Here is a 16,555-nt window from a genome sequence, read left to right on the forward strand (position 1 = left end):
CCTTTATGAACAGCTAATTAGAATAATATGCAATTGTTGTATGCGCGTACGCATCATGCTTTCAATTGTGTATTTTTCTTGTGCTGTCAGCTTTAAGCAGTGTGTGTGTTGTAGTCGAACTTCCCGAAAACGCTGTTCTTCCTTTTTTGCACACACACTCTCACGTGTAGCCTTTTCATTGATTTTTTCATTTCGTATTGTTTTTTCGCTTGGATCTTGAACCGAAATGGTAAGATATTAATTTATAAAAATTAATATTTTTTTCTACAAGATGATAATTAATTTTTCGATTTACAATTTCATAGGCTACAGCAGCATATAGGCCATTAATTTCTGTTTACAACGAAAAAAACGAAAGCACTGGTACGACAATCAAATTGCCAGCCGTTTTTCGTGCACCGATCCGTACCGATATTGTTAACTATGTTCATACGAACATTCGAAAGAATCGTCGCCAACCTCATGCTGTTTCCAGAGAAGCAGGTAAATTTATTTAATTTTTTTCTCATTGTATCGACATTTCAATTTATCCCAGTTTATGTGATGAAAAAACTTTGGTCCGTGTTTATGAATTATACAATGATCAAAATGCCCTTTGTGGTTATTGTCTGAGTTTTTTCATTTCTATTTATCATATATTTTGGATTGAATCAATACTAAATGGATATTTTTCTCGAATTTTAGGCCATCAAACTAGCGCTGAATCTTGGGGAACTGGTCGAGCTGTAGCTCGTATTCCTCGTGTTCGTGGCGGTGGTACCCATCGATCCGGTCAGGGTGCATTCGGCAACATGTGCCGTGGTGGTCGAATGTTTGGTCCGATCCGTGTTTGGCGACGTTGGTATCGAAAAGTTAATCGCAATCAACGTCGATATGCAGTCGTTTCAGCTATCGCTGCATCAGGTGTTCCATCCATCGTTATGAGTAAAGGTCATGTTGTCAATGATGTGCCCGAATTTCCATTGGTCGTTTCGGATAAGGTTCAAGAATTGAACAAAACCAAACAAGCTGTGGAATTTTTGAAGCAAGTCAAAGCCTGGAGTGACATTGAACGTGTTTATCGATCAAAACATTTCCGTGCTGGTAAAGGTAAAATGCGAAACCGTCGTCGTGTTCAACGACTTGGTCCAGTCGTTGTTTACGGAACCGATAGTGGATTGACACGAGCTTTCCGTAATATTCCTGGCGTGGAATTGATGAATGTTGAAAAATTGAATCTTTTACGCTTGGCACCTGGTGGACATGTTGGCCGTTTTGTCATTTGGACTGAAAGCGCCTTCCGCAAATTAGATGAAATTTATGGTACATGGAAAGCTGAATCAAAACAAAAACGTGATTACACTTTGCCACAACCAAAAATGGCCAATACCGATTTGTCTCGTTTATTGAAATGCGATGAAATTCAAAGTGTTCTTCGACCACGAATGTAAGTATTTTTATCCATTTTTATTTATATATCAACATTATGCATGATGTAACCACTGGGTTTTGATGTTCAAATATGATAACCATTACTACTTATTTTTCTGATTTATTTCAATACCGAATTATTTTAAATTGTTAATTATAACATTTTAATATGTTTTTTTTCCATTTCTAAAAAAATAGCACGAAAGTTGTTCGACGTTCTGTCAAGAGAAATCCGCTTAGAAATCCATTGGTCATGCGACGATTGAATCCATATTCATGGGTTTTGAAAACTCAAGCTCGGGCAAATAATCTACGACGACGACGTGCAAAAGAAATTCTTCGCCGTCGTAAAGCTGGCGAAAAAGTCGACCAAAAATCTTTGGACAAAGCAGTCAATTTGTTGGGAATTAAACTCCGTAAATACAAGAGTACAAGCTGGAAAGATCGAAAAAAGTGGCAACCAAAAAAGAAGAAAAGAAATGAAAAATTTAATGAATGAATTTTTTTTTGTATTGATAAATAATATAAAAATTACTAATAATAAACATGCGTTTTATTTGCCACATCATATTCAAAATCCTATCAAACTTTGATTATATTTTTTTACATTTTCCAACATCATTGCTTTCATTTCGCCAATCATTTGGCTATTGTCATTCTCTTTAAGTTTGTTATTAACACTCAAAATTTCGCTTAATTGTTTTTCCAACTTTATAATCTGTTGATAAATATCATCCTTTTCCATTTTCAATTGAATTTCTCTTGTTTCGCTTGCCATTTTATCTTTATCCACATTCAATGCCTGTATTGTATTATGTATTCGTTCGGAATTCTGTTTAACCGTTTCAAGTTTCGATTCCACTTTGGATTTCAATCCAGTAACATCTGAATAGGAATTTATTCCTTCTTTTAGTTTCATGATACGAGCCGTTAATGTTTGCTTTTCCTGTTCGGCTTTTTCTTTTGTCTGTGAATTTTTATAGATTTCCAATTCAAGTTTTCGTTTTTGTATGATGATTTCATTCGACATATCATAAACGGTGTTTGTTTCGTTTCGTATTCGTTTGATCATATTTAAATACTTTAGATATCGTGACAATTTATTGGTTGTATCATTGATTTCATGATTGATCGTTTCCAGTTCATCAATCAATGTTTGTTTACGATTATTATATTCAATCATAAAATCATCGAATATTTTGTCCTGTTGTCGTAGATCGGAAAATTTTCGTAATTTATCTCCATCCTTGTAGAATTCAATTTCACTTTTGATTTGATTTTGACTAACATTCAATTGTTCCATTTTGTTTGTCAATGAATTGATATAATTGTTGTCACGTTTTACTTGTGCCAACAAATGTTTACGTTTATTTTCTTCCGAATCTTCATCATTCAATAATTTATTCTTTTGTTTTTCTAGATTTCTAAGCTTTGAAATTGCTTTGATCAATTCCATTTTTAATAGATTACCATCCCTGACGGTTTTCTCTTCAATCTCATTCTTTTTTGTTCGCCACAAGCTAATTTCCTGTTCAAGTAGATGACATTCTTTAGTCAATTCATTGTTCATTGTTTGCATAAGATCAAATTCTTTTATCTGTGTTTCACTGAATTTGTTTCGAACAATATTGATCAGTTTTTGTACTTCTTTAAGTTTTTCATCATTTCGTTTGATCGCATTTTCCACATCACGTAATTTTGCATAATCATTTTCAAGCTATATATGATTTAAGAACAAAAAAAAAATTTAGTCTGAAAATATTGGCGCAGAAAATTTCGAGATACTTACATTAGCAATTAATGCATCATTTTCATGTTTAATTTCATTTGTATCATCTTTGACGGCCGACATTTCTTCATCGATTCTTGTACGATCAACAAATTCATTGTAGGTCATTAATTCCAAAGTCAATTCGTTCAATTCACGAGCCAATGTTTCCGCTTTCTGTCTATAGACACCTATTCGAGCTTCTTCTTTGGTCATAATTTCACATTCTCGTAACAATGAATTGTTTTCGGCATTCAATTCATTTATTTTCATTCGTAATAATCCAATAAAATAGCTTTTATCTTGAATCTGTCTTCGTAAAGCGGTTTTACTTCTGGATGATTTTGGTGCAATCAAACCTGTATTGGTTACATTTTGATGTGCCGATGTTAAAGGTCGACTTGTTAAAGGACGTGCCGATTTTACAGTTTCCATTTTTCAATGCTTAAATTTTAAATTCGATTCGTTAATAAAAATAATCGACGTTTTGGAAATCTTTTTTTTCTATCGATGATGATGATGATTAACAATGCAACAAAACCAAAAAAATAAATAAAACCAGTCACCATGGTAATACAACTACAATGTAAGTTTCAACAATTTCAAACGAAAGAGAAATAATAAGGCGCGCGCATCGTATGGTTTCGTTCTTTATGAGCAAAGTTTGCTGGAACATTTGAAGAAATTAATGCATTTTTTTTGCATATATAACCAAAATAAAGCTAAGAAAAAAAAATGTGATGAAAACAACGAAAAATTGTAGAAAGCTCTGAGAGAGAGAGACTGGTCGAAAATTATTATTATTATTCGATATAATTTATTGGCCCCGTAAAATGCTGCCAGATTGTTTTATTATTATTAATATTTTTGCCATTTTAATCATTCAATAATGTTTTTATAGATTTAATCAAAAAAAGAATTTATAATTTCGACAACAGTTGATTAATGGCTAATTCTTCGTCACCCAAAACATCCGACATGGGTATTCCAGCAAGTCCTCGTCGATCAAATCGAAAGTATTTCTTTTGTTATTGCTTTACATTTTCAATTGATTTTAAGATACAATTTTTTTCTTTAAAATTTACAGAAGTGAAAGACTAAAAATGCTATCACAGATTACGATTCTCGATGGAACAATGGATGGTAAAATAAATGTCAGTTTGAAAATTGACGATTGCTCATCTGTCGATGATAGCTCGTTAGCGCTATTGGCTATGCCTGATGGTCCTTTTATGAAATCTGATCCAATTAAGCCAACTTTTCATCCATTTGTGATCACTGTTCAAAGTGGCCAAAGAATCTACGGAGGAAGCTATATATTTGGATTGAAACAAATTGCTCGTTGTCATGAAACCGATGAACATAAAGTTGTATACATTAGTCGAGCTCTAGTCGCATTGACCATTCGGCCATTGGTTGATCAATTGAAAAAATTGTTAGAATGGTGTGTCAATGAAGGTGGATGTAATCCACGTTGGCTTCGATGTTTGACCAATATTCGATTGCCACAAAAAGGAAGATTCGTCATTATTCATCTACCGAATCTCAAAAGTTTGAAAAACATTGATGATTACAGTTCAACATTTGACAAAACATTTGAAATCGCCAACACTGTAATCATATTTCGGCCGCTGAATGTATATCCATTATTTGATTATTCATTTCGCTTATTGCTGACCAAAGTCATTACATTCGAAAATTTACTTTTATTGTTCAGCTGTGCACTGAATGAATTTCAAATTTTGATCGTCAGTGATTCATATTACAATCTGATGTTAATTTCCGAATGTTTGATAGCATTATTGAATCCATTCAAATGGCAACATGTTTATGTACCGATTCTACCGAGCAAACTTGGTCTTCATTATTTGGATGCACCTACCCCGTTCATTATGGGTATTAATTCTCGTTTAAGAAATTTTATCAAACCAAAACGTATTGCTTGTTATTTTGATTGTGATAGTAAAAATCTTGAACTAAATGTAGATTCAAATGAATTTCATATACCACCATTTGTTGAAGAATTACGTAATGATTTACAAGATTTGTTTTCCGGCGACACTCGTCTTATGTATTCAGATCAGCCAAAAAGTGAAGCATTGAAACGTGTATCGGAATTAGCACATCGTTACAATGTTGTTGACAATGAATTTACCTGTTTAGATGAAGTGAAACTCAATCAAAGTATTCGTATGTTATTCTTTAACAAAATCAAAAAATGTATACTAAACAATTATCAACATTACATTATGTGTGTTGCTGATCCAAAAGAGCAAGTAAAATTCGACACCGTATCCTATCTGTCCGATCAACCATTATCAATGCGACCATTTTTACAGAATTTTGTTGAAACACAAATGTTTGCCTCGTTCATTGATGAAGCCAGTAAAGCCACGTTGAAGAAACAAAAATGTGAAACTGAAGCCATGAATATGGCCGATTCATTCTATTTTAGCATCGATGATGATTATGATCAAACTGATTCATTGGATTATTGTCAAAATCTGATTGATGCTCGATATCAAAATGCTCAAATTGTAAACTTAGTTGAACTTGAAGAGCTTAACAGTCAGAATAATTGCCTATCGGGAGCATCAACTCCATTTTCACCGTTTAAGAAAAGAATGCAAACATCTTCAGCAAATAATCTAAGAAATGTAGTGAAAAATTCCGTTATAGCTTCACCATCGAAACAGATTCCAGTTGCATTGACTGGTCCAACCAATTGGAAAGTGGTTGAAACACTTCTGAAAGAAGTCAAAAATAAAACTAAACGAATTTTATTAGCGAAAATGGGTTCGGATGAAATTGGATCAGCAGTAACAAGCGGTACCAGCATCAACAGTCCGACTATTAGTACACCAGAAGACAATACTTTGATAGCTGCACTTTGTGATTTAATCGAACGAATATGGTCACATGCACGCGTACAAGACAGTAATATGGACAGTAGTCAAACTAATCGATGTCCATTTTGGGCTCATATCACAGCTTATTTCCAGGTTTCAATGAATGAAAACAATATTAAAACGACATCAGCTTTGCCACTATCATCACATCGATTGAATCATTCCAGTTCGGCAACACTCGATTCTATTGAATATCATGATGATCATTCATCAGCAAACGAAGATCAAGAAAGTCTAGTCGGTTGGATATCTATAAAAAAACGTATCGATTCATTGTCCCAATTATCATTGGATCAAAGTACATTTTTATCTTCACAACGTAAATCATCATCATCATCAACCACAAACTATCGATCGATTCCATCGACATTGTCATATGATTACAAATCAATTTGTGATATGACCGATATTAAAACCGATGTTGGCAAAAGTCGAGCTTTCATACGTTTAGCATTAGAGCGAAAACTATTGAGTAAACATTTACGAACTTTATTATTTAATCAAGATTTATTACAATCATTGTATAAACGATATTCATTTCTACGTTGTGAAGATGAACGGGAACAATTTCTAACACATTTATTGACATTAAACGCTGTGGATCTTTCCTGTTTCACTAATACATTTACAACAAGTAAATTACCATATACATTGGTTATATGTGCATCATCGTTTACTGGATCAATTTCCATTATTGGATTATCTAATCATACAAAAGAACAGATTGTGATTGATGGTAACAATCATGAACATTTTACATTTCGACATAAAAATTTTGGCTACATTTTTACAATGTCTGTGGCCATCAAAGCTAATCATAAAGTGTTTATAGAAAAATGTTTTCTCCGTAACGATGTGACAAATGCATTGTTTAAATTTGAATGTGGCAAATGGTTGGGCAAAAATATGGAAGATGGTTCAATCGAACGAATGTTGATTGGTGAACCGGTTTCCGGTACTATCAATGATCACATTAAACGTGGCAATCATTCACGATCATCATCGATTGGTCGTAATTGGTCTCGTAGTGGTGAAACCAACAATACCAAAGAAGATAAATACTCGATTGAAGATTTACAATCATCATTAGGTGAATCAATCAATCAAATAATGAAATTATATTTTAGTGAAAAAAATCGTCATACTCATGCTGTCGATATTGCCATGCCAAATAATAAAAGCATAAAATCTGTCAATATTTATCAACAAAGAATAATTTCCAATTCATCATTTACATTGAATAAAATAAATAGATGTTCAAAAAATTCAATGAACAATGTAAATATGATTGGCTTGTTTTTTGGTCAACGAAAATTTTTATGGATCATTACGCAAGTATTTTATTATGGTTTCAAAAATCGTCGTTCATTTCGTCGTCAAACATTCATATGGGATTATCTACTACGTATACAATGTGAATTGAAACTAACGAATTCAAAGGATTCAAATCATCAGGATTTTATCCAATTAATCGATGATATTTCCACTAAAGCCGATACATATGGTAAAGATATGAAATTTCAATTATTCATATTCATATCACTCAGGTATGTTATGATACATTAATCAATGAATTTATTTATTCTTAATTTCTTTTTGATATTTTTATATATAATAATAATAGAGATCATAAATTAACACCATCGTTTCTTAAACTATTGTTACGGCCACAATTGTTACAATTACATTATGAAATGGAATCATTTTTACGTGATCAAACATTGTTGACATTTCTAACACAAATACTCAATACATTCAATGAAATTGAATTGAAATTGGATAAAAATGTTACGAAAAATTTGTGATTTTTACACATAACACAACATTGACGAGTTTTTTTTCGCTCTTAAAAATTACCATATTTTTTTGCCAATGAAACACGAAATAAAAAACTGTGGTCATTTTCATTTTTTTTAAATTTTATTTCATTTTTTCAAATTAAAATTATTAAATAAACACATCAAAATGAATGAACAATCAAATCAACAACAAATTAAGCATGTAAATTGTGAAAATTTTTCATGATAAACATAAGAACAGAAATTAGTGGCCAAAAAGCATTTGCAATGATTGGCATTTGAATGAATGAATGAATGATAAATAATAGAAAATCACAATTCGAAAATTTCTTCTTGAGATTTTTCCAAACGTTTTAATGATGATTTAATTTTTTTATTATTACGACTATTATTAACAGTCACATTTGGTATGTTATCTTGATGTTGATCAAATATGTTTGAATTTGAATTGGATGTTGATGATGATCGAAATGATGTCGATATTCGAGATGGTGAATTGAATTTTCTTGTATTTATACGATTCAATTCATTTTCGATAGATATATCACTGGCAACACGTTTGGAAAGATTTTCCATCTGATTTTTTGTTTGAGCTATTGAACTATCGATTCGTATTAGAAAATCGGCAACACTTTCGGCACCATTATTCATATGATTTGTATCACTAAAGCTTATGGATTTATTCGTCAATTTCGAATCTTTGTTGGCTTTATTATCACGATTAGTCGTCATGATTTGAACGCTGTCAAAACTATATGAATTTCGACATTCAAATTTAGGACTTTTTAAAGACTGTGGATGGCTTTTAAATTGATCATTTGAAATTCTTTTACATGGATCAAGACTAGATGATGATGATTGCGATGATGATAGATCAGAATCGAATTGTATCTTGGTTTCAGTTTCGATTGGTACCAATATGGAAAAACGTGACCTAAGATGATTATTATCATCTGAATATAATTTATTAAATTTTTTTATATTCTCGATCTATATGTATACAGGGGCATAAATATATTTGTTTGGCATTTAAATTCAGAAAAATCTTTGAAAAATATTATAAATATCAATGCTTACCTTACATCCATATTTCAATGCAAGACCTTGTAACGTATCCGTTGGTTCAATATAATGAGTTATAAAGCGATAATTTTGTTGGCCAAAATTACAATTTGTACTACCATATTTATTATGTGTGGCAATTGCATTCTTAAGAAATTCAGTTTCAGATAGATCATCATGATCGCCATGTATGTTGAACGGTGTCATTGTTTGATGATTAGATGAGTAAGAATATGTCATCGTTCAATAGTCGGCCAATAATGTATAGTGTACAGGTTTTGTTTTCGAAATTCAAGATGATGTTATTGAAAGTCAATTATATTCAAACAAACGATGGCATCAAACAAGCAGCATACATTTGATTTTTACGTTGTCGTTGTTGAATTCATGATACTGCTACTGTACAATTATGATGATTATAACGATGATGATGATGATGATGATGATCGTGATACGGCTAAATGACAAATGATCGAATATACTAACAATATTTTTCGCAGTATTTCCATCCGTAGTAATTTCATTCGTTTTGTTCTGAATCAATAATTATGAATTTCAACATTTATTTATTTATTTTTTTTTGTTGCTTACGATTATTCGATATCAAAATTGATAATTTTTTTGTTCCACATCTTATATCGGGTGCAACAAAAAAAAAACCAGATTGTTGAAAGATAATAATCAACACATATCATTTCATTTTATTTACACCAATATATCAAAATATAAATATATCGCCGTTTATACGTAGTCAAAAAAAAAAAAATTTCATATCATCAGTTTATACGATGCAAGTTATTAGTCGTGTGTGTTTTTTTTTCTAATTCTGCCACACGGCGGTTTCCCTTTGCATCATCATCATTCAGCGTTTATTTTTTTTTTTTTTTTATTTTTTTTAATAGCCTCGTGTAATTGTTGAGTTGGATATTGCAGCAGTTAATTCATTTTTTGCAATCACGTTGTGCACACACACACACACATACCGATTTATTTTACCGTTTTATTTCATTGGTGTATTGATCTTGAAAAATATGTCGTTGGAAATCAACGAAAATGATTTGAATGAAGCTTTACGAGAATTTTTACGTGATGATATTGTTTATTGGAAAGAATCAAATATATCTGATGCAAATAAAATTCCGATTCCCGGTGAACGTAATACTTTGATCACTAGTGCTTTACCATATGTGAATAATGTTCCACATTTGGGTAATATAATTGGCTGCACATTAAGTGGTGATGTATTTGCTCGTTATTGTCGAATTCGTGGCGATAATGTTCTGTATATTTGTGGTACCGATGAATATGGTACGGCCACTGAGAATAAAGCACAGGAAGAGAAATTAAGTCCGAGGGAAATTTGTGATAAATATCATGCTTTACATGATGAAGTTTATAAATGGTTCAACATTGAATTTGATCGTTTTGGCCGAACATCTACGGAATTACAAACACAAGTTGTTCAAGATATTTTCAAAAAAGTATATGCAAATGGTTACATCATCAAAGAAGAAATCGAACAATTGTATTGTGAACAATGTAACAAATTTCTAGCCGATCGTTTTGTTGAAGGTGAATGTCCATTCTGTACATATGAAGATGCACGTGGTGATCAATGTGATAAATGTGGAAAATTAATCAATGCAGTTGAATTGAAAATGCCTCGCTGTAAAACATGTTCATCATCTCCTGTTATTAAAAGTTCACGTCATTTATTCATTGATTTGCCGAAAATTCAACCAAAATTGGAAAAATGGATTGAAGAAACGTTGAAAAATGACAATTATTGGTCACAAACAGCTAAAGTAATAACAAATTCATGGCTTAAAGAAGGTCTTAAACCACGATGTATTACAAGAGATTTGAAATGGGGTATTCCTGTCCCACTAGATGGTTATACTGATAAAGTTTTCTACGTATGGTTCGATGCACCAATCGGTTACATATCAATAACTGCCGCACTTTGTTCACAATGGGAAAAATGGTGGAAAGATCCGGAAAATGTTGAATCATATAATTTTCTTGCTAAAGACAACGTTACATTTCATGCAATCATATTTCCCAGTACATTATTAGCCACACATGAAAAATGGTCAATGGTATCACATATTCCAGCAGTCGAATATCTTAATTATGAAGATAGTAAATTCTCCAAAAGTCGTGGTATCGGTGTATTTGGTGATTCTGTTCGTGAAACAGGTATTCCATCCGATATATGGAGATTTTATTTGCTTTACGTACGTCCAGAAAATCAAGACACAACATTTTGTTGGAATGATCTGATGGCAAAAAATAATACCGAGCTATTGAATAATCTCGGAAATTTCCTAAATAGAGTATTGACATTTTTATTCAACAATTTCGATGCAACTATCTGTCAAATTAAATTATCGAAAACGGATCAAGAATTATTGGTTCAATTAAATCGAGAATTATTAGCGTTTATTGATTCAATGAATAAAGTTCGATTACGAGATGGAATCAAAATCATTTTGAATATTAGCCGTATTGGTAATCAATATATTCAATCGGAAAAACCATGGACTTTGATCAAAGATTCATCAACACGAATTCGTGCTCACAGTGTTTTAAGTTTAGGCGCCAATATTTGTCTACTTTTGTCCATTTTAATGGAACCTTATATGCCGGACACAACTAGACAATTACAAGAACAGATTAATTTCAAATGTAATCTATTACCTAGTAATCATCGATTTGTCTGTCTACTTAAATCTGGTCATAAAATTAAAAAGGTTTGTATTTTATCTTTTGAATGATTTTTCTTTTAAAATTTTTATTTCCTTCTCTTTTTTTTTCTAGCCATCACCATTATTCAAAAAACTTGAACAAAAAGAAATGGACTTATTCCGAAAAAAATTTGGCGGTTCCATTGCCGACAAAGAAAAAGAAGCAACCGATGTTAAAATGGCCAAATTGATTGAAAGTTTAACATTGAAAACCGATAAAGAAATCGAACAAATGATTGGTGAACAAGGTGATAAAGTACGAAAATTAAAAGCAGATAAAGTGGACAAAAAAATCATCAATGATGAAGTTCAAATTCTATTGAAATTGAAATCAACATTGGCTGAAAAAAAGTGAATGGATTACAAAAATGGTAACGATTTATGAATGAATTATATATTAATTAATTATTCGGGTTAAATTATGTAAAAAAAAATTCAAAAAAAAAATTATTATCAATTATCATGACGTAATTCCCATGCACAGACAATGTATGTATTCAATTTATAGGTATATTTATTTTTTTTATATATAAGGATGACGTGTGCCTATGGTGAAAATAGTCATTATTGTTTATTTAATATTATTACCTGCAGATGGCATTGGATGACATTGGGATAAAGAACGTTTCATATAAGCTATACCACTATGTTTTGACGCCATATTGAGCATGTGTTTTGTGTGTTGTGAGGTTGAGTGAGAGAGAGAGAGAGCGAAAGGGATTGTATTTTGAGTTTGAGATTGAGTTGTTGTTGGTGTGTGTGATTCTTTTTTTCCAATGCTCACCACCACCACTCTCTGAATTGAAATGAGCATATTTTGATTTTTTTTTTCGTCCGTCGTTATTCTTTTTTGGGTTCTTTTTTTCCATTATTTTTTACTCATTCAGAATCGACATAGTTTTTTTTGTCATCCATAATGATTATCATTTTAATTTGGAATAAAATCGATTATTGAAGAATAATAATCGAATTTAAAAACGAATCGCCAAAAGAGTCCCAAGAAGCACACACACACGGACGGACTTGTGTGTGCCCCACGGCACGGTGTGGCATTGGCGTGTGTCTGTGTCTGTGTGTGTGTTTGTCTGTCTGTCTGTGTTGTGTGTACGGGCGCGATTTTTTTTTATTCGTTTATTTTTTTCATTTTGTTTATTCATTTTTTTTATCATCACCTGTATATATTTACATCATTATCACCATTCATTCATTCATTCATAGAAATTGTTAATAAAAAATGTCTCAAAATTTAAATAAACAGCTTTCATTCAGGCCACGGAACATCGATCATTTCAAGCCGATGCAGGTCTTGAAAACTGAAGATGTGCCCGATTTGAATAATTTTGCCACAACCATTAACCGTACGGTACCACAGATGCCTACGGGTATGGAAAAAGAAGAGGAATGTGTAAGTTTTTTTGCCATTGTTTGCAATAATATCAAATGATTATAATTGTTTGTTGATGGATTGTGAAGGAACATCATCTGCAAAGGGCTATTTCGGCACAACAAGCCTACGGAAGAGCAGTCGATCATGTGATACCGACTCCAGAAGTTTTTCCAGTTAATGAAAAAGCTTATGACGAATTATATCCTCCTACATATAAAATACCTCGCCAATTGATCCATGTTCAGCTGCCATCTTTTGAACAGGATTATCCTGATTATGACCTCGATTCTGAGGATGAAACATGGCTGTCAACGACAAATTTATGCGGCTTACCACATACCAAATTCGAAGAAATGATCGATTGTTTAGAAAGAAATTCCGGTGTTCAAAAAGTTATCGAATTAAATGAAGCAAAATCTTTGCTTAGAGATGTTGATGAATCGTTACAGATTGCCGTCTATGATTATTGGTTGGCCAAAAAACTTAAATTCGGAAAATCATTAATACCAACGGTGAAAACTGAAAAACGAGATGGTACATCAGGCAATAATCCATATATCGCTTTTAGGCGACGTACGGAAAAAATGCAAACAAGAAAGAATCGCAAGAATGATGAATATTCATATGAAAAAATGTTGAAACTGAAGAAAGATATTTTCAGTGTTTGGTATGTGAAATTTTAAAATTGTCAAATGTCGTTTCATTTTTATAATTGATTTTTTTTTGTTTTACATTTTACTTATAGCAATATAATGTCGATGATAAAAGAACGAGAAAAGAGGAAATATGAACTTGTAAAAAATGATTTCTTAATTTTTGAAACGAGGTGAGGATTTTTTTTTTTATTTTTTTGATTAGTGGCATTGGTTTTACTTACCAATTTTTTTTCATCCAGGTATCAACACAAAGATTTCAATTCACAAATCTACAATGAATTAATGGCATCTAGACTTACGAAAGATGCTCTAAATCGTACATCTAAATCAAAGGTAATGATGATGATTTCACTTTTAAAATTTGGTCTTTGAATTTGTATTGTATTTTTTTAGGGAGATGAACCGGTTGCTCGAAAGAAACGAACGAAAAGATCAAAGAATGATGTTTTATCTACCAGAAATATCAATGAAATGATTCCGTCGGCAGCTGGTGGTGAATACTATACATCTGAAGATGAAAATTCTAGTGATTTAATGTACCAAAGTAGTCAAGTGAATAATGAACCGGATGAAGCTGATAATCCAGATGGAATGTTTTCTTTTAAACGGAAAAAAGGCTGTTATTACCATGCACCGTTAGATCACTATTCTGGTTGGCCATGGGAATCTCTGGAAGAGGGTGGTACAGCAGATAAACGATTTCGTTTTAGTTATACCTCATTATCATGTCCAGCATATTCTGTCGGTCTGACAAGAAGGCGGATCGGTCGGGGTGGAAGGTAAATATATCACGCTAAATGATGGATAAAATTTTCATGATTTATTTATTTTTTTTTTTTTTTTTGATTTTCAGAATTCAGTTCGATAGAATAAAAACACATATTGATTTTAGTGATGATGAAGAAGAAAGGTATGTTGAATTCTTGATGGTAATTTTTCAAAGTTTTTATTGTTTTTTTTTTTTATTTAAAAAAATCGTCAGGATCCACTACAAACCTTTTTCTGGTGAATCAGATGTGGAACAAGATGCTACAATTGAATTCAATACGAGACATTTTGATGAAGATTGTTCAATGTTTATAAATAATCAATTAAAGCATTATATTGATGATTCGTCATTAGAGAGGCAATTATATCAATATAATGAACGTGATTTATCAAATTTCATCAAAGAAAATCACCATCATTACAACAATGACAGATCAACACAAGCTCAAAGTTTTATGACAAATAGAAGAATCATCAACAATCGACCGTGTTCAAAGTCATCCAATGGAAAAATAAAACCAATCGAACATCAACAAAATCAGTGCTCCTCATCACCATCATTTGTGAAACCATTAAATGTTGATCTAACTAATTTATTGTTAAACAATACTGATAACAACAATAAAGATGATTCGACCATTACAACAATACTCTCATCATCAATGGATAAGCGACCACTTGACATGAATGAATTGAAAGATTCTTCCGGTAGAACTTCTAATTCAGTGATGATGTCATCATTGTTGGATGATAATAATGATGATGTAGATCTTGACGGTCTCGAATGTAGCAATGAAATAATGATGAACACTGATCAATTTAAACAAAATTCAAATTCATCATCATCATTATTAGTGACAGTGAATGTTAATAATGGTCCAAATCATTCAATGAATGATACAAATAATAAAAGTGATAGAAACATTCATAGTAGTAAGCAATTTTCGAATGAGCCGTCCAGAACAGCAACAGTAATGACCACCGTGACCGCTACCACCACAAATAATAAAAAATTTGAATGTCAATCATCACCAGAATATCAAAACGTTTCATCATCATCGTCATCATCATTACCATTACCATCATGTAAATTAAAATTGGCAACAACAACAACCAACACCACCACCACAACAGCTACTTCGAACCAAAGTAGCTCAGCAACGAATAATCTTCATCATTCAACTGATGTTACTTGAAATGAATATAATATAATAATGGGGAAAAAAATGATGACGAATCGAGCGTTATAGACATTCCACAACGAAGTAAAAAAAAACCAAAGAAGGAAATGTCTTTTATTTATTCATATGACATGGATCGCGTCAGTATGGTAATTTAATAATTTGTATATCGTTCTATCATTTAGAAGATATCAATTTATTTGTCCACTAATTTTTTTTTCGAACGAATTTATTGAAGATTGATGTGTTTGATTTGTTTTATTTTATCCAACCTTCTCTCATTTACTACTTGTGATATTTATCTACTTTGTAGCTACACTTCTCAATCCCCTCGTCTATTATTTTTTTTTTTTCTCTCTCTCTCTCTCTCTCTCTCATATATACAACCACAATTACACGCCCCGAAACACACACCACGCATTGGACATTGTTGTTTCGAAAATATTAATTGAATTATTCGATTAATTTATTATTTGAAGTTTTCCTTTGCTCTCATTACATTTATTGCCATCATTCATTTATCTCATCATTGTCTCATGCATCATTTGTTTATCAAACATGGAATTTTTTTTCTTTTTGTTCTTACTAGTTGACTGGATTCGGTTCAGAATTTTTTTCTTTCTTTCTCGTTGTGTAATAATATCATTATTGTCATTTATTTGTAATTATAATCGTGTATAATAATAAAAAAAATTAAATGGATAATTTTTAACAAATTTAAAATAATAATTGTCTTTAAACTTGAATTTTTTTTTTTCTTCAAGAACGCGCGCGAAAATCACAATCATCATCATTTATCATTAATAATCTATTTCGACTCCAATGATGTTGTCACTATTGTGATCCAAGTATATATTCTTTTTAAGCA

The 16,555-nt window shown here is 31.7% G+C and overlaps 6 protein-coding genes across 7 annotated transcripts; 4 read left to right on the forward strand and 2 right to left on the reverse strand.

Moving 5' to 3' along the window:
• Positions 1-89: 89 nt before the first annotated feature.
• On the forward strand, positions 90-1,987 carry LOC124496294 (ribosomal protein L4). Its single transcript, XM_047059802.2, has 4 exons — positions 90-229; positions 306-483; positions 685-1,426; positions 1,609-1,987. The coding sequence occupies exons 1-4, from the start codon at positions 227-229 to the stop codon at positions 1,907-1,909; spliced, it is 1,224 nt and encodes a 407-aa protein (XP_046915758.2). The 5' UTR covers positions 90-226; the 3' UTR covers positions 1,910-1,987.
• LOC124496293 (uncharacterized) lies at positions 1,879-3,613 on the reverse strand. The gene is made up of 2 exons (XM_047059801.2): positions 3,200-3,613; positions 1,879-3,127 (listed from the first exon to the last, which is right to left on the reverse strand). The coding sequence occupies exons 1-2, from the start codon at positions 3,611-3,613 to the stop codon at positions 1,982-1,984; spliced, it is 1,560 nt and encodes a 519-aa protein (XP_046915757.2). The 3' UTR covers positions 1,879-1,981.
• pns (DENN domain containing pinstripe) lies at positions 2,431-7,994 on the forward strand. Its single transcript, XM_047059574.2, has 4 exons — positions 2,431-3,764; positions 4,080-4,194; positions 4,266-7,634; positions 7,712-7,994. Exons 2-4 carry the CDS (start codon positions 4,124-4,126, stop codon positions 7,890-7,892), a joined length of 3,621 nt encoding a protein of 1,206 aa, XP_046915530.2. The 5' UTR covers positions 2,431-3,764; positions 4,080-4,123; the 3' UTR covers positions 7,893-7,994.
• Positions 7,986-9,190, reverse strand: red (LysM peptidoglycan-binding domain-containing protein red). The gene is made up of 2 exons (XM_047059255.2): positions 8,964-9,190; positions 7,986-8,876 (listed from the first exon to the last, which is right to left on the reverse strand). The coding sequence occupies exons 1-2, from the start codon at positions 9,186-9,188 to the stop codon at positions 8,199-8,201; spliced, it is 903 nt and encodes a 300-aa protein (XP_046915211.1). The 5' UTR covers positions 9,189-9,190; the 3' UTR covers positions 7,986-8,198.
• A 591-nt stretch (positions 9,191-9,781) lies between these two features.
• Positions 9,782-12,334, forward strand: MetRS (methionyl-tRNA synthetase 1). Its single transcript, XM_047059251.2, has 2 exons — positions 9,782-11,701; positions 11,769-12,334. Exons 1-2 carry the CDS (start codon positions 9,980-9,982, stop codon positions 12,048-12,050), a joined length of 2,004 nt encoding a protein of 667 aa, XP_046915207.2. The 5' UTR covers positions 9,782-9,979; the 3' UTR covers positions 12,051-12,334.
• Positions 11,945-16,410, forward strand: E(Pc) (Enhancer of Polycomb). 2 transcript variants are annotated; one of them, XM_047059249.2, is made up of 8 exons: positions 11,945-12,066; positions 12,914-13,100; positions 13,169-13,749; positions 13,828-13,908; positions 13,978-14,071; positions 14,132-14,517; positions 14,592-14,648; positions 14,721-16,410. In XM_047059249.2, exons 2-8 carry the CDS (start codon positions 12,930-12,932, stop codon positions 15,700-15,702), a joined length of 2,352 nt encoding a protein of 783 aa, XP_046915205.2. In that variant the 5' UTR covers positions 11,945-12,066; positions 12,914-12,929; the 3' UTR covers positions 15,703-16,410. The 2 variants fall into 2 exon arrangements, with proteins under 2 accessions (XP_046915205.2, XP_046915206.2); XM_047059250.2 differs by having other exon boundaries at positions 11,984-12,066; positions 12,954-13,100.
• Positions 16,411-16,555: the final 145 nt, after the last annotated feature.

The sequence above is a fragment of the Dermatophagoides farinae genome, chromosome 8 (assembly GCF_024713945.1).
Source record: "Dermatophagoides farinae isolate YC_2012a chromosome 8, ASM2471394v1, whole genome shotgun sequence".
In the NCBI taxonomy this organism is placed as follows: Eukaryota; Metazoa; Arthropoda; class Arachnida; order Sarcoptiformes; family Pyroglyphidae; genus Dermatophagoides; species Dermatophagoides farinae.

Excerpts from the sequence above, each read along its gene's own strand:
- MetRS (XM_047059251.2), top strand. The coding sequence starts at position 9,980 with ATGTCGTTGGAAATCAACGAAAATGATTTGAATGAAGCTTTACGAGAA. Across the intron at positions 11,702-11,768 it reads CTGGTCATAAAATTAAAAAG|CCATCACCATTATTCAAAAA; the intron begins GTTTGTATTTTA and ends TTTTTTTTCTAG.
- red (XM_047059255.2), bottom strand. The coding sequence starts at position 9,188 with ATGACATATTCTTACTCATCTAATCATCAAACAATGACACCGTTCAAC. Across the intron at positions 8,877-8,963 it reads CATTGAAATATGGATGTAAG|ATCGAGAATATAAAAAAATT; the intron begins GTAAGCATTGAT and ends GTATACATATAG.
- pns (XM_047059574.2), top strand. The coding sequence starts at position 4,124 with ATGGCTAATTCTTCGTCACCCAAAACATCCGACATGGGTATTCCAGCA. Across the intron at positions 4,195-4,265 it reads CCTCGTCGATCAAATCGAAA|AAGTGAAAGACTAAAAATGC; the intron begins GTATTTCTTTTG and ends TAAAATTTACAG. Across the intron at positions 7,635-7,711 it reads TTCATATTCATATCACTCAG|AGATCATAAATTAACACCAT; the intron begins GTATGTTATGAT and ends TAATAATAATAG.
- LOC124496294 (XM_047059802.2), top strand. Across the intron at positions 484-684 it reads TGCTGTTTCCAGAGAAGCAG|GCCATCAAACTAGCGCTGAA; the intron begins GTAAATTTATTT and ends CTCGAATTTTAG. Across the intron at positions 1,427-1,608 it reads AGTGTTCTTCGACCACGAAT|CACGAAAGTTGTTCGACGTT; the intron begins GTAAGTATTTTT and ends CTAAAAAAATAG.
- LOC124496293 (XM_047059801.2), bottom strand. The coding sequence starts at position 3,613 with ATGGAAACTGTAAAATCGGCACGTCCTTTAACAAGTCGACCTTTAACA. Across the intron at positions 3,128-3,199 it reads ATGATGCATTAATTGCTAAT|CTTGAAAATGATTATGCAAA; the intron begins GTAAGTATCTCG and ends AATCATATATAG.